Genomic DNA, 16,630 nt, shown 5'->3' with positions numbered 1-16,630 from the left:
TACTTATTTTAATTTCTTAATTAGTAGTTAACAGCTTTGAGTTGTCGTGGTTTCATATTTTCTGGATATAGAGGAAGGAGGTGTTAGCTGCATAAGCCTCACAAACATTTGCTCAGAGATTTAAAACTCTATATTTATGGCTGCACCTAGTAGAGTAGGATGGGAGGTGCAGTAAACTGTGAGTTGTATGTAAATATATTACCAGTAAGTAAATGTGAATAAGTAAATAAATAAGGATTTGAATGACAAAATACTTGAATGAAACATTTTGATTTTGTGATTACATTTTCCAACCAGTATATAGAGGCACATTAACTATTATTTACTAATTACAAATCATAACAGTAACACCAGCATTGGTTGATTGTTTCCAGCCTGATAGACTGTCACCTGGTATGTGTGAACATTTGAAATTGTCTGGTCTCAGGAGACCTGAATCACCACTTCTGTTTCAATTAGAGCATGGTAAAACCTCAGTGCAGGATTCTAAAGCACCGCAACATTGTTAGACCTTTTGGCTTAAGCATCTCCCCAATCACTTTAGTGTGTCACTCACCAGGCTCCCTCTGTTGCAAGGTTAGATTAGGTTTGTTTGGCCAGGATCAATTTCAGCTTGGCCTCTGATCCTGCTGGTCTTTTAATGAACTTGCTGTCTTTTGAACACCAGTAAAAACAGAACGAAGAATGAATTTGAACCTAATTATAAGGTGTTGTTTATTCCACCATGAAAAAATTTATGCTGATTAAATGTCCAGTTTATGACTGTCACTCAGCTGCCAGCTCTTAATTTAGAGACAATGTTTACTCCAAGTTTAATTGAGGATGGAAACCAAAATCTACTAAGGAAAGAAGGAAGAAAAGGGGAGCATAAACTGATTTATTTTTTTGCATTTTCAGATGAAATTTCTCTGCAATAATCTGTTTTCGAACAGATGAACTGAACTGTGACACGAAATGCAACTACGACCCATAGCACTATTCAATTTGGTGGACAACAATTTAGTTGAAACCACGTGGTCTATGTGGCTTAAACCTGTACAGTATTTACAGGGAGTTTTTGCTGAAGCCTCAGAAAGCTTTAATTACCAGCTCAAAGCTGACTTACTCTATAGATCAGCACAAATTCTTTCCCTTGTGAAAACATATGGCAGTTCCTAAATATGAGTTTCATGTGAAGTTGATGTTAGTTTCTCAAAACACCCTCTCACAAACATACACCATAAACCTTATCAGAAAGTTTGTATTCATAGGCATACACACGGTATTGGCCACAAATACTGTTAATACAAATGTGGTGAAAACACACACAAAAACACACACACATTCACATATCCGACTTGTGTCCCGTGTTATCTCAGTTTACATGATTAGCATATTCTCTGCTTTATCAGCAATAATAAATTCATAACCGTAGAAGGAAACTTTCATTTGTTTTTGTCCTCAGAGACCACACAGAAGTCAGCACAACAACAGCATTGACTACTTTCATCAAATGAAAAGAAATGTCCATGTCTGTTGTTTAAAACATGTTTATGTTTCTGTGCTGGTGACAATAAGTATGTTCTCAGATTTGGTTCTGTCTGTTCATCCCTTTCTTGTGAATGGGATATCTCAGGAACACCTACACGGAATATCTTAAAATTTGGCTCAAATGTCCACTATGACTCAAGGATGAACTAATTAGAATTTGATGGTCAAAGGTCAAAAGTTAATGTGACCTCATCAAAAACATTTTTGGCCATAACTCAAGAATTCATACTGATTACAACAACGTTTCACACAAATGTCTGATAGGATAAAATGATGATTTTCAACTTCACTGTGACATCATAATGTACTGCAAAAACACTTTATAGGGGAGATTGTGACCATATTTCACATTTGGTCAGACACTGAACAGGTGACACTAATCTTGGGTGCCCACCTTGAAACTGTGGTGATTGTACAGATCTTCTGTGCCTGGATGTAAACTACGACTTGACTGGTTTGCGGAGGTATACAACCGTGAGGATTTAAATCTAGTTTATTCATTAATTGATTCACAGTTTATTGTTTATTACCTCTGTGTTGGTGTTTTTTCTCCATATTGTTTTTGGCATACTGTAAATACATGTAAAAAGCCAGGCCTCACAATGGTTTCATTTGTATCAATAATCCCTCTGAGAAAGGTTTGAAAAGAACATTTTAGCTGCTTCTTCTTTTCTCACTAATCTATTTCACTGTCCCTACATCAATGAGACTGAATTAAACTCAAACATATGTATGTATACCACTATCAGTATATATACCAGTAAGTCATGATCAAGTGAAGTATGATATAAATCCATTTTCTGATCCATTTATCTTATTCAAGGTCATGGGGTGCTGGAGCTTATTTCAGCACACAGTGGGTGAGAGGCAGAGTACACATGGGAAAGGAAATTCACTTTTCATCTGGGTGATAAACAGTGTCCAATGCAGCTAACCTGCATAGAAAAAGGAGCCCCTGGAGGAAACAAATATGAACACAAGGGAAATGCAAAATCAATGCAGAAAGGTTCTAGCTGTCAGATTTGAATCCTTGCTGTGAGGTCTCAGTGCTAACAACTGAGCCACTGTTGTGTAGTTACGATGAGCCGTAAATAGCAACATGATGCAAATGATCGGTACTGTCTTGTTCGTCCTCTCATTCTCAGATATTTGACAATATTAAGAACACTAGAACAATGTACTTTTCAATAGAGTCCTAGTTCTCTCTATTCTGTGTACATCTATCACAACAAAGTAATTCAAAGTGCTACATTAGACATAAGATGGTATTGAGACAAGGTGTGAAAGAAACAAGAGCCAATTTGCAAAAAAAATACTTATAATAATAGTAATAATAATAATAATAAAATAATAATAATAATAATAATGACTATTTATATAGTACTTATCAAAATAATAGATTACAAAGTGCTTCACAAGGATAAAATAACTCGCTGCAACAGCAACAGGCTGCATTGGCAACAGAATTGACTGATCATAGTTCCACCATTGGTCAGCCAAATACCATGTGACTGAGTTGGTCGTACCTCTTTCAAAATGAATTGGTGCAAAGAATTTCTATAAGGGGGCGTTTACAGCCTGCAGTGTTGCCAATTTTGTGCATTTGTCACTAGATTTCTCATTTTTTCAAAAAAAAAAAAAAGCACCAAATCTTGCACAAAATGCATTAAGTTGGACAATCCTTGGCTACTAAGAGAGTTAGAGAGAGTGGCTGAGAGGCAGAGCAGAAGTGTCTTACCCAGATGGAGGCTGTGCGCTGTGTGAGAGACAAAATAAGAAAGATATTCTGTCACTTCAAATCTCATCGATTTACAAGTACATATAGGTGAAATCACACAACAGTCTTTGTGTTTAATTTATGTGTTTGGTGATTTTGTCAGACAATATTGCCATTATAAAATCAGGATTTTAGCAGTATAGAGCAGCAGCATGGATGTTAAGATGTAGTCTGAATAGCCTACATTTCAGTCCCTATTTCAAAAATGTTCCACTCTGACAATATGAACAGAAAAACTATACATCCTTAATTTTGCACATTGACCATACTTGGTCCAGCCATATACTAGGTTTTAAACCAGTCTTGGTCTAACACACATGAAAGACAAGAAATTCATCTATTTTATGACTTTCACTATTGTCCTTCCACAACATGAACATTAAGCAGTAGCCATTGGCCTGAAGCCTCAGCTGTGTCTAAGTAGCATTCTTGGAGAAAGACATGGCACCTCGATACAAGTTTCCTACAGCTCCCACACTGTAAAATGTTGTAGACTTGATACTGAAAGTGCAAAAAAGAGCATTTGTGTGTGTGTGTGTGTGTGTGTGTGTGTGTGTGTGTGTGTGTGTGTGTGGTGTTCTCGAGAGCTTCCAGCTCAGGAACATCAAGAGCTGTGCGTTGGCCAGAAGGCTCTCCCAGGGATAAACAGAGGGAGAAACTAATCCTTACTCTCCTCCACATCCAAACCGTGTGTGTGTGTTATGGGTCTCTGTGTTTGTGAATGCATTCTTCATTCATGGCCGCTGTAGGCAAGGTTGCGTGTGCATGCTGTTGACCTTAAAGCATGAGAAAAAGATGTGTTACAGGCATGCATGTCTAGTCCATGTCTATCACTTGCATATTTAGAAATCCATGTTTGTGTGCTTGTGCATGTCTGTGTGAGTGTGTGCATGTGTGAGAGATAGAGACTGTACTGAGGGGTTTTGTGTAATCGTTCTGAGCATTGAAGCGTGTCGGGAGAAAGGACATGTCCTCAGCTCTGATCACATAGTCTACTACAACCACAATAGAGGGAGAGGGGGAGAGAAAAGGGTGTTAGGGGAAGAAAGGGAGAGAAAAACATGAAATGAATGGATGATGGAGGAAGGATGACAGACAAAAAAATGAGAGCGAGTGAACTACAGCAAGAGAGGGAGGGCAAAGCTATGATTTCAAAAGAGATGGGTGAGAAGAAAAGACGGATGGAGGCATGGATGAAGAGGGACAGATCTAGAGGAAGATGGAAAGAAGAAAAGAAAGAGGAGAAAGGGCAAGGGAGTGATGGAAAAAAAGAGAGTGACAGAGACAGAGTAGGATTGAAAGAAATGGAGGCAGAGATGAAAGAATGAGAAGGGGGGATGGACATGGTATGCTCAGAGGATTGTTTGATCCCCCTCTAATTTTTTTCCACCCCTCTCTCTCTCTCCCTCCCTGTTTTCCTCCATCTCTTGCACATTCAGCTGGGGCTCCCTTGTCTCACCAGCGCAAAGAAAAAAAGTCAGCCCCACTGTAAGCTAGTCGGCCCCTCAACTGGCTGGCTAATTGCAGAGGTATCACTGTGTCAAATGACTAATAGAGTTTCCCTTCCCGTCGCTAATCTGCCAGCAGGAGCACAGCCGTGATTTGTTTACTCTACGCCAAAGCAAGGGAATACAAAGACACACCTGCCCTTTTATTTCCTCTCAAACAACAATTTCACACCGCCAGTGCGTTAGGTGAGAGAGGTGTTAGTGGAGCGTGTGTGTGTGCGTTTGTGTGCGTTTGTGCACACATGGCACATTTCGTGATTTGTTTAATATTCCATGAAATGACACAGTGAGTTTGTCATGTGCTGTACTTTATCAAAGACACACCCTCTCACACACGTATACATAAGTTTGTCTAACTATACTTGTGAGGACCTTTCATTTCTGTGTTTATTCTGTAACCCTGAACCTAAACCTTAACTTTTAATTACATGCTTCACTTTAAATTTAAATCTAATTATAATCTTAAATTGAAGTCTTAACTTCTTAAACTGCTTAATTAGCGGTCAAAATGTCATTATTCCAAAAGTCTTAAACCTGGTTCTCACAAGGACAGGAATACAAGAATACACACACAATTCATACACAATGACACATATACCTGCATAAACAGGAATCAACATGTGGATTTTTGCCAGGCAATGATGGCCCCAAAGGTCAAGTCATCAGTCAGAGCCCACCATTACCAGAACAAATGATAAATTCAGGAACACTTATGTACTTAAGGCAGGGGAAGCAGATAGGGAGAGCAGACAGAAAGATTGAGAAAAGGAGAAAATGCAAAGCATAAAGAGGCATGGGGAAGCTGAATACAGAGTAACAAAATGTAAAAACAAAAGCACGGGCTAAAACAATAATTTGGCATGGCACCTTTTGGGGATTTCTCTTTCTTCATGTTCCTTAACATCTCTCTCTACTTGTGCTACCGTCCCTTTTACCTTCCTTTTTCAGCTTCTTCCCAAGGACATACCCATTCAGTGGTCTCAGCCCGGGCTATAAAAATAATTTGACAGGCCATTTTTTGGGTTTTCTGTCTCTCTTCCATTCACTGTTCTCCTACCGCCTCCTTTGCAGTAAGGTTCATCCTATTTGGGTGCTAAGCCTCTCAGTAAGCGCACACTGATATTGTGATCTAGTAGCCTGAAGCTTCAGCTACTAATGAGACATTCAGAAAGACAGACACACCACAGACACCATTTAAAGAGTAGAAGGAAAGACTGGGATTTGCTTCTGATGAGAGTAACTCTGCTTCATTACCCTCCTATACCCTCTTTTGTGTGGCTCTACTGTCTCCCCCTTCATCGCCTCTTTTTTCCTCCCTCTTCCCTTTAGTTTGGCTCTTCTCTAAACTGCAGCCCCATCTCTCATCCCTCAGCTGTTTCTCTCTGTTTCCCAGGCTCGCTCACTGTTTCTCTTTTCCTGCCCAATTCTTTGGATCTTTGTCAAATTTGGGGCATCAGCAGAAGAGCTCACACAGCCTTTAGCCTCATGGGCATTGCATGGCAGAGTCTGAATCTTGAATTTTTCACTGTCTGTCTGGCTAAGGATTTTTGTTAACCTGATTTTCGAGTTAGGAAATCAAAATATGCTATTATGGTTACATCATCCAAAAGGTTCCTTGTGCCTCCAACTAATGGAGTTTAACAGAGTTGGTGCAAAGAATTTGAATAAGAGCTTTGGAAAATCTGCTTCATATACTGTGTGCGTGTGTGTGTGTGCGTGTGTGTGTGTGTGTGTGTGTGTGTGTGTGAAACAGAGAGAGAGAGAGATGAAGACTGTTTAAAAAAAAAGAGAGAAGAGGGTTGTGAAGGTCAAGTAAATGCCACCACTCAAGACAGCGCTAAAGAGCAAGTTTGTTGATCACATAAAAATGAGAGACTCAACCTCAGCATACACACATTCAAACATCCTCTATTCCTTCATCAATTTAGTGCAGGGGCTTATGTCATGTGTAAATATGTGTGTTTATATGTGTTCCCTGTTACGTGTAGATGAGATGCATGGGTGTGTGTTGTAGTTTGTGTGCATTTTCCCATCCAGACATGATTTTTAAAGGCTTATTCTATTTTAGGAGGAGGTTCATTGACTTGTGTTAAAGCCCTAGTCAATCACATGGCCATGTATTGATCTCAAGGCTCTGTGATTTATTGCATACTCCTTGAAGAATGCATTTATGGTGTTTTTGCGTGGTTGTACATGTGTGTTTCTGTGTACACATAGGGTTCTAATGACAGATGCAACACACACACACACACACACACACACACACACACACACACACACACACACACACATCATCTGTCTCAGCTTTTTTACAGCCAGAGAAATGAGGCTCCCAGACTCACATTAACACCTTGATATATCACTGATCCAACACTACCAACACGATGGGAAGGAAGGTGACAACAACGACTACTGTGCCCCTGCAGGTTGCTCATATCCCTGAGCAAATCCAGATGTAATTTCCATCTCACTCAAATGAAAAATAGCTTGTTTTTTTATTTTAAGTATTTTTTTGTCCTTATTGCTCACCAGGCAGATTGTACAGAAAAAGAAGGTTCTGCAATTGTCTTCTAGCTACTTGCAAACAGGCTCACAAGCAAAGTTTCCATTTTTCATTGTTTGGAAATAACAGGCTGATGAGTCATTGGGTGCAGCTAACACTGTTAGCTAACACTGTTAGCTTTGTCACCCAATGACAATGTTTGCAAACCCTTAGTGTTGTGTAGAGTGCTGTTAAAGTCAAAGTTAAAGTTAAAGCTTTTTTAGTAGCTTACTGCACTTCATGTTTGAATAGAACTATGGCAAAGTTGTAGTGAAGCATTTCTGTTAACTGAAGCCACTTTTTTGTTTATTTGCTTATGATTTGAAAAAAAAACATGCGTTCAACATATATATATCAACAATATTTATAGATTTGATACTCTAAAGAATAACTTTGCATTGTCAGTACATTTACAATGACAAAGTAGTTGACAGTTGATAATTCTATGTATTTTATATTTTCTGATTTTCTTCTCTGCAGTCATTAATACGATGTCAAAGTATCTGCAAAACTTTTGTCAATATTTTTCTCTTTTCCCTCTTCAATCCATCTCTCTGTTGAACATTGTTCCTTTTTAATCCTGGGCATGTGGCCAATATTTATCCATCCATATGGAGACACGCTCCTCTTTTTCCAACAACCCTCTGTTTCTGCCTCTCTCCTCTCCTCTCCTCTCCCTTTTTCACCTCCTCTCCACAACTCCTCTCATTTTCCTTTGTCCTCTCCCTCCATTCTCTCCTCTTCTCCTCTGCCCTGCAGACCTGACCCAGTGTGTCCATGACCAGGTCCTAAGTTATGTCCTCTGTCCCTACTTTCCTACCATAGCTCCCTCCTCCCCTGGTGTCGACTCCGCCCCTTTGCAGCGCACAGGAAGTCACAGCACAGGGACGGGAAACTACAGCCGAGGCGGGAACAACTATGCCACAGTGGGACCAGGCTACACCTCAAGTGGAAGTGGTGGAGGCGGAGATGTGTATGGCTCAGATCCCTATGTGGCGGACCCCTACCGCACCCTGCAGTACTGCCCATCGGTGGTTGAATCGCCCTACAGCAAGTCTGGACCAGCCCTGCCACCTGAAGGCAGCCTGCAGCGTTCACCTTCTATCGACTCTATTCAGAAAGACCCAAGGTAGAATGAAAGGGATGTTTGTACTGTGTGTGCATGAGTATGTGTGTACCTGTGTTTTGTGGGATTCATTGGACAACAAGGTATGAAAGATCATGGGGCATATGATGCTTTAGGGCACTTGGAAGGACAAGTGTGACAAACAATCGGGGCGCCCCAGTGGCTCACCTGGTAGAGCACGTACCACAAAGGCTTGGTCCTAATTGTGACAAATAATCCATGTGTTGGTGAACGAAAGGACTTAATAAGTAAGAGTGACACTCACACATTAACTTGTATTACTATATTTATGAGGACATTGCATTGGATTTGTTCCCTGGAGGCTTGCCATAAAATTATTCCCAAACTACAGTGTTTTAATCTGTGAATAAGATTTTGTTTTTTTTGTTGGAGGGGATGTCCCTACATATGGACAGGGTGTGTGTGTGTGTGTGTGTGTGTGTGCGTGTGTGTGTGTGTGTGTGTGTGTGTGCGTGTGTGTGTGTGTGTGTGTGTGTGTGCGTGTGTTCTTGTGTGCGCATGTGTGTGCATTTGTGTGTGTGTGTGTGTGTGAGTGAGTGCCTCCATGATTTGATTGTGAGTGCTTCAATCAGCACATTTCACACATATACACTTGTTGATGTCAAACCCTTCTCTGACTTAACACACACATACACATATATGACATACATATAACACATACATATAATTTATTTATTTTATAAGTATTTAAACATCACTATTTGGTTTTGTTTATGAAAACTTGTAGTCTTATTTGTCATGTCACTACTAAGAAGGGATCTATCTACATTTTCTTTTCTCTCTAGTGATATTTGTGTAGTAATACACAGAATGCTTAAGAATAACTTTGGTCTTAGCAAACACATCTATGGATACCACTCACTCACCAGCACACTCCACCAGGTTCTTTCAAGGCTCTCAGTTAAAATTAAAAAATGCAGGCAACTGCGTTGGTTTGGGTGTGTTGTTCAGGTCCAGGGGTGAGGATGAAATGCAATGCAGCAAAGCTGGTTTAACTAATACATTCATGAGTGTGAAGGTGTATCAGATACCAAAACACTGTACAGTGATTTATAATACTTTGAGGAAGGATTTTCCAACTCTCAAAAGTTCACATCAACAACAATCATTTTATCCACAAGACAATCATGAGGTAACCAGTGGGATTGCCCTGTTTACCTTCCGAAGTAATTTACCAGGAAAGTGTGCTTGCATAGATTTCATTGACTCAATCAGTTGGCGGATAATGTCGTGTTGCCTTGCAACAAAAACTGAGCCAGGTTCAACTATTTTGCCAGATGACTGTCTATTTTTTTCTGAGCTCTCTGCTTTGGACCACTGTTAAGCCAATGCAGTGGCCTCACTGAAGTAAATAAGGGTTTTTTTAAACATAGTGATAATGTTGGTTATAACGCAGCTTTATTCCCATCATTACTAGTCCTATGCAGAGTTACATCATATGTGTAAGGAAAAAATAAGTACAAAGACAGTGTTACTCCAGCCACATGCCAGTTGCTTCAGAAGCTCTATTTCACCTCCCTCTGTGTCAAGCTGTGTGTAAAAAGAGTCCTACTGGGCTGTGATCACTTCCATCCTCTTGTCTCTGCAATTAAGCAAAGCTCATTCTCCCTATTTATTTATATATATTTCACAGGACTCTTGATGTATAATTCCTTTAATTACAGAGCAGGAGGGACTGAGACGTGTGTGGATCAAGTCCCACCAGCAGCTGTCAATCACAGGACAGGGAGGCAGATAAAGTGAGTAAGAGAGAAAGAAAGAATGGTATAGAGACACTGTGAAAGAGATGAAAGAATAAGAAAATGAGGGTTAGGGTTATGAGAATGAGAAAATTATTTTAAAAACAAAGCCAAAGAAAGTAAAGAAAGGGAAAGAACAATTGAATGACATGTGCGCAGTCTTTATCGACTGCTCAAAGCGCTTTATACAACAAGAATACAACAAGATTCTTCAGTCTTGTGAGTGAGGCAATGTTGGTTTATTACTAATGTACTCTGATTGATGGGCCCAAGACAGTGTTTCACCCAAACACAAATTATCTCTAATGTTCCCAATATGTGAAAATAATTTATAGGTTGAATTTAATTTTGCAAATGAGACAGAATTCCTAAAATGTATATTTTATCTGGTTAGTTATGACTGTGTAAAATAAACAGTGACTCAGAATTATGGAAGACCAAGTCTTTTTGGCTGGACTGCAACAGCAGGACCAGCCTTGTAATTGCAAATGTCCTTGACTGACTGACTGACTGACTGACTGACTGACTGACTGACTGACTGACTGACTGACTGACTGAGTGACTGAGTGACTGAGTGACTGACTGAGTGACTGACTGACTGATAGAGATGAGAGTTCTTATTTCTACCATAGGCTAACCGAATGACATGTGAATGAGCTGGAGTTTTCCCATTGCCCGTTGCTGCTTCAAAATGAATTGGTGCTAACAGGTTCAATTAGTGGGTCCTTTATAGCCTACAGGGTTACTAACTTAATGCATTTGTCGCTAGATTTAGAGACTAGCAATCTAGCAACAGATCTACCCAGACAGAGGCTGTGCACTGTGTGTGAGACAAAATAAGGAAGATATTCTGTCACTTCTAACACTGAATGATCATTTTACAAGTAAATATAGACAAAATCGTGTTTGGTGATTTTGTCAAATGACGTTATAATAATAAAATCAGGATTTTAACAGCAGGAGAGCAGCAGCTTGGAAATACAGTAGCTTGAAAGTTAACATGTAGTCTTAATGGAGCATGTTTCAGTCACTATTTCAAACTTGTTCTGTTGTCTGACAACAGAAACAGAAAAACATGTAAATGAGAACAGCTTTACTGGGAATTCAGTTGTATTAAAATACTACATATGTGAGCACAGTGAGTAGGAGAGAATAGGACATGATGATGTCAGTTGTTTACAGCGGTTCCACAACAATATTCATCTAGGTCCTCAATTGTGCGCATTTGACCATATGCGTTCCAGCCATATACTAGGTATTGACTTAGTCTCATTCATATTCACATCAAGTTTGTGAACTCTTTGTTGTTTGCACTCTGTTGCAGTTTGCTTTCTGCACTTTGTTGTTTGTGTATACACAGAAAGTTCTTCCTGAATTCAAGAAGAGGCAATGCACTAATATACGTTCTGTTTTCTATAAGGTTTATGCCAGCCAGTTTTGTGACATAGTCACAGAACAATATAAACAGTTGCAACAGCCGTTCGAAATAAGTTTCTCAAAGAGACGCTGTGACAACGAGAAGCAAGAAGTGAGCACAGGTCACAAAAATGAGGAACAGTCTTAGGGTTTGCAGTAGCACACATATACATCTTCTAACTTCTAAAACTGAGCCTCTGTGGAGAATCTGGTTTAGTTTACTAACATACTCAGATGTACATAAACTATTATATTCACTTAACTTTCAAGAAATGTTTATAATTGGCCCATTGGAGTCATTAACACACTTACTCATATGCACAAGTATACATAAGAGATCACTGTGTTTCCCTTACTGCTTCGAGCCTGTAGTAGCTGGACCTTGATGGTGTTAAAATGCTTTAGACTCTATAGACTATTTGTTTTTGTGTTGAACAAGCTATGTAGAACCACAGAAAACCAAAGGGCATAAAACCTAGAGAATGATTAGACTTTCATATCAACAATATCCCAAATACTATATCCCTGTTAATATAACTAGATTATTCTGACATCAACTACAAAAAGAAAATTTACACAAACATTAAAACTCAAAATAAACATAAAAGGACCACAAAAGATACGTTTTCTATATGTACTAATATTTTGTTGTGATTAATTTTGTAATTTATCATTGTAATTTAGTGATCTGAAGTCTTACATAGGCTCAGTCCAGGAATCAATTTCTGTTATGATCCTGTTGCCTTCTGCTATTCTTAACAGTTATGGTTTTAGACTTTACAAGATATTAATTCAGAAACCTTCATCTGCCAATTTAGTTTCTTCTGTTTTGCTTTAAGGTGAAATGTAACTAAATCCCTAAATTCAGATTTCAAACTTTCCAGGTGTGTGATCTGTTACTCTACATAATATCATTGAATGGTTACATTTGAAGTGTTACATTTCTCTTTGCCAGGAGGTTAAATAGCCTCCTGCTCAAACTTCACTCTCTCTCTTGCTCTAATTGGATCTAGTTTAGCTAACATGAAGTGCTAAATGAGTTAGCAGCTATTAGAGACAAGGAACACTCAGAGTGAGGGCAGAGGTTATGTCTGTGTGTTATTGTGTGTGTGGGAGCATGCAGTGTCTGCTTAGGAGGAGACTATGTATTTTCTAAAATATAATTCATAAGCATATTCTGTACCCAACCTGTGTACCTTACTGTATAGTGTATGTGTGTGTGTGTGTGTGTGTGTGTGTGTGCATGGCTGCCAGTTAGACAGTTGGGGGCCAATACAGTTGCAGAAGAGTGAGCGTGATGGAGCAGAGGTGAGGACAGCGACACAAAGAGAAAAGTCAATAACCGCTAATGGATGGGAGTTAGAGAGAAGGGGAGAAAGAGCGGAGAGATTAGATAGATGAGGGGAGGGAGGAGGGATGGAAGGAGGGACTGGTGAAGATGAAGCTGAAGGGAGGGAGGCAGAGGAAAAGAGCGGAAGAGGAGCAGGGAAGAAAGGAGGCACACAAAGAGAGGTGGGTGGTAAATACATATAATGGGAGGAATTTGGTCAAAAGTGGAAGATAGATGGAGGGCAGGGCATAATGTAGATGAGTGTTACCCTTAATTGTTTTGCATGTGTGCTTTCCTTAAAGCTTTCTCAGTGAAAAGATATTCCCACCCCACTGAGTTTCCTGCTTAAATTGAATATTAGAAACAATGTAGGGAGCAAGATGATTATGAAGATGTTGAGCACAGACCTAAGAGCCAATAAAGGATGGGGTGGTAAGAAAGGGAGGCAAAATCCATGAGGAAGGAAATGGAAAGGGAACTAGTAAAGAGGATAGGTGGAATCTTAAGTGAGGGTAGAAAGCACAGAGAGAGATTTTTGTAGGGAATACAAGAGACATACCTTGAGGGAACAAAGAAAGAAGAAAAAGAAAGGAGGGAGGGGATGATTGTAGACATAGGGCAGGTTTGTGAGTAAGAACTGGAGGGAGAGAGAGATGTACACTGGCTCAGGGAGGATGGGAGTCAGGGACCAAGGAGAGGGGGGTCAATGGTTACAAAGCTTGTAGAGGGCAACAGACATCATACAAGTGGAGTTACAGTGAATGAGGAGAATTCACAGGGTTGTAGAAATGAGGATTAACAAGAAAAAAAGAGGAAGAGTTATTAGATTGTGATCAAAAACTAGACTGCGGTATTGTTTCAACTGTGCTGGTGTGTGCTTGACTTATCTCACCATTTGATCAGCTGGAAATGGACACACAGCACTTAATTCCAGATAAAATAAATCAAACTCGCCTCATTTACATTTTCTACATCAATCTCCAATTTATTCACCCAACAGTAGTGGTTGTAATGTTAGTGATGTTTGATGTTAAAAATCTTCTGGTATAGTTGAATGAAGATCATTTCCAGTACGACAAGCTGATATTTCATGAAAACCGTGATCCGGATTCTAGGGGTTAAATCCCTGTCACTGCAACAACAGATATAAAACACACACTGTATAAATAAAGGTAAAAAAAATACACCTTGTGCCTCCCTTATTAGCTAGATATTTGCTAGAGTTGCTTACATGAAATTGCTATTTACAGTAACTTGATATGATATGATATGGTGTGACATGTCATTGTCAGTGCTCGCTATTTTTGTCAGCGTTCGTTGGCTCACAGCCTGAACACATTGCTTTATTTATGGCAAATCAGTAATGGTCAACAGTGGCTCTGTGCATATTTGTGAATGTGTGTGGGTCTGTGAATGGGTAGCATGTGTATGTGTGTGTTTGTGTGTTCAGAGATGGAGACTATGTATTTGCACTAATGTTTGTCTGACATTCATATGTGATAGCATGGGGCGATGCAATGCATTCCCATATGTTGCACGGTCTAAAGCACAAGGCACGGTGTGTGAGTATGTGTGTGTGTGTGTATGTGTGTGTGTGTGTGTTCCTAAGAAAGAGAGAGGGAAAGGATTATTATTAGATTACTCTTGTTATGAGTTGGTCAGTGGTGTCAATGTTTATTTATGTGCACGTGTGAGAAAGTAACGGAGCGCTTATATTCCCTTCTTGAGACCATTGTTTGTTTGTGTGTTTGACACATATGGTTTATGTACAACTTTACCAGTGGGATACCTGCTTTGGATAGAAATTGAGGTAGCCTATGTGTGTGTGTGTGTGTGTGTGTGTTTGCATGTGCATGTGTAGAAGGACTTGACAATAGGATTATATTCAGACTGGGGATCCTATACTCACTTAAGAGAAAGTAAGACCCATCCACAGCATCCAGTTTACTGTACGATGCATATGGGGATTTCTATTGTGTAAACTGGAAACAGATAATGTTTACTTGGAGTAGATCTCTGATGTGGCCATTGGGCAAGTCCAGTGTACAGTGCTGTCCATTTCCAGTACTATTCTTGCTGGGCACACTATGTTGCATATTGCTGGATTACTTGAACCAAAGTTTTTTCACTGCTTACATGTGACACAATAAAACCTGCAGCCCACTAGCAGCACCTGTGACCCAATATACAGTACATAGTTCAATCAAAAACACTTGCAAAAAGAAATTAACCTTTTAGAGCAAATGGTTATATAGTTGGATATGGCAAAAAGGCTCTGCAAACAAATCCAAGCAATGCCGAGGATTCTACTGAGAAACTCTGTCTGCCAATAATAAACATACATGAACATAAATCTTAGTTAAATGAAGAATATGAAATACTACATATGGAAGAGGTTGGAGTGGTGGAGGGACCTGTAGCAACAAACTGCGTTTGCTTTACCATGAGTGTTATCAGTAACCGTGATAAGTGGTGGTTTATAATGTGCATGCTGTACACCTGCAGGCAGAAATATGATGTAATGTTACCAGCTACACAAATAGATAGATAGTAGTAATAATATCGTTAATAATAAACAATAATAGTTCAGTAGCCCAAGTCATAAGCCACTGCCTTTGGCTGAGATGTTATAAATATATGCATATCTATTATATATATATATATAGAGAGAGAGAGAGAGAGAGAGAGAGAGAGAGAGAGAGATCATCAAAGAGTCAGTAATTGTGAGGCAGACAAAAAACAGATGCTAATTGACCAATATAAGTGTGACTTCAGTGCTCTGCCTAATGTTTTGCTTTATTCGTTTTGAATTTGAATTAAATTTAAATTTATATTATAAAAAGGGTGTGATACTTCAGTAAGGAATGCTTTTCTACCAAACCGTTTTCCATACATTCATTCAGAAAAATGAATTGCACAGTATCTCAAATGTAATTAAATTAACTTCATTAAAGTGTAAAAGTTTTAGGCACTCAAAGTAAAGTAAGGACACTTTCAAAAATAATGCCATAATTAGTTTTTATTTATTAATTAACTTCATACAAAGTGCAGTAAAGAGAAGAAAGCAATCAAATCAGTATTAGGTGTCACTATCCTTTGCCTTAAAACTGTTAGGTCCTCTTGGGCAGAATGGCACACAGCCTTTCAAGGTGCCTGGCAGGTAGGTTGTTACAAGTATCCTGGAGAACTTGCCACAGTCATTCATTGGATTTAGGCTGTCTCAGTCACTTCTGTCTCAGTAATCCAAACTGACTTGATGATGTTGATACCAGGGCTCTGTGAGGAACATGACATCTGTTGCAGGACTTGGTACTAAAGAAAGTTCTCTGGCTGTATGTTTGGGGTCGCTGTCTAAACATGTAAAGTGCCTAAAACCTTTGCAGAGTACTGTATGTCAGATTGCTACACAGTCAGACTGCCCAAGTTCATGTGTCACCAAATCTGTGGAATAAGTAGCCCAATGAAGAGTGGTTAGACAAATGAAGAAAATAGAGGAATAACAGTGTGATTTAATTTCATATTCTGATTAATAGAATACAAACGAATGAAAGATGCTTGTGTAAAAGTGATGTTCAGGTAGCTTGAAAAGCATAAAAATATAGAAAGTAAGAGAGAGAGGGTTGGAGTACTTCAGCACCATG

The 16,630-nt window shown here is 39.3% G+C and overlaps 1 protein-coding gene across 1 annotated transcript in view; it reads left to right on the top strand.

Moving 5' to 3' along the window:
• LOC111237263 (catenin delta-2-like) overlaps window positions 1–16,630 on the top strand; it is a 250,031-nt gene that overhangs the window by 122,458 nt on the left and 110,943 nt on the right. Inside the window, exons 11-12 of the mRNA XM_022766288.1 lie at window positions 8,183–8,305; window positions 8,342–8,486. Of these exons, the coding sequence (XP_022622009.1) occupies window positions 8,183–8,305; window positions 8,342–8,486 (268 nt within the window). The remainder of the gene's footprint in view (window positions 1–8,182; window positions 8,306–8,341; window positions 8,487–16,630) is intronic.

This window comes from Seriola dumerili, unplaced genomic scaffold (genome assembly GCF_002260705.1).
Source record: "Seriola dumerili isolate Sdu_G_001 unplaced genomic scaffold, Sdu_1.0 BDQW01000822.1, whole genome shotgun sequence".
In the NCBI taxonomy this organism is placed as follows: domain Eukaryota; kingdom Metazoa; phylum Chordata; class Actinopteri; order Carangiformes; family Carangidae; genus Seriola; species Seriola dumerili.
The sequence above is the reverse complement of the archived record's forward strand: the minus strand, read 5'-3'. Positions and strand labels throughout refer to the sequence as shown.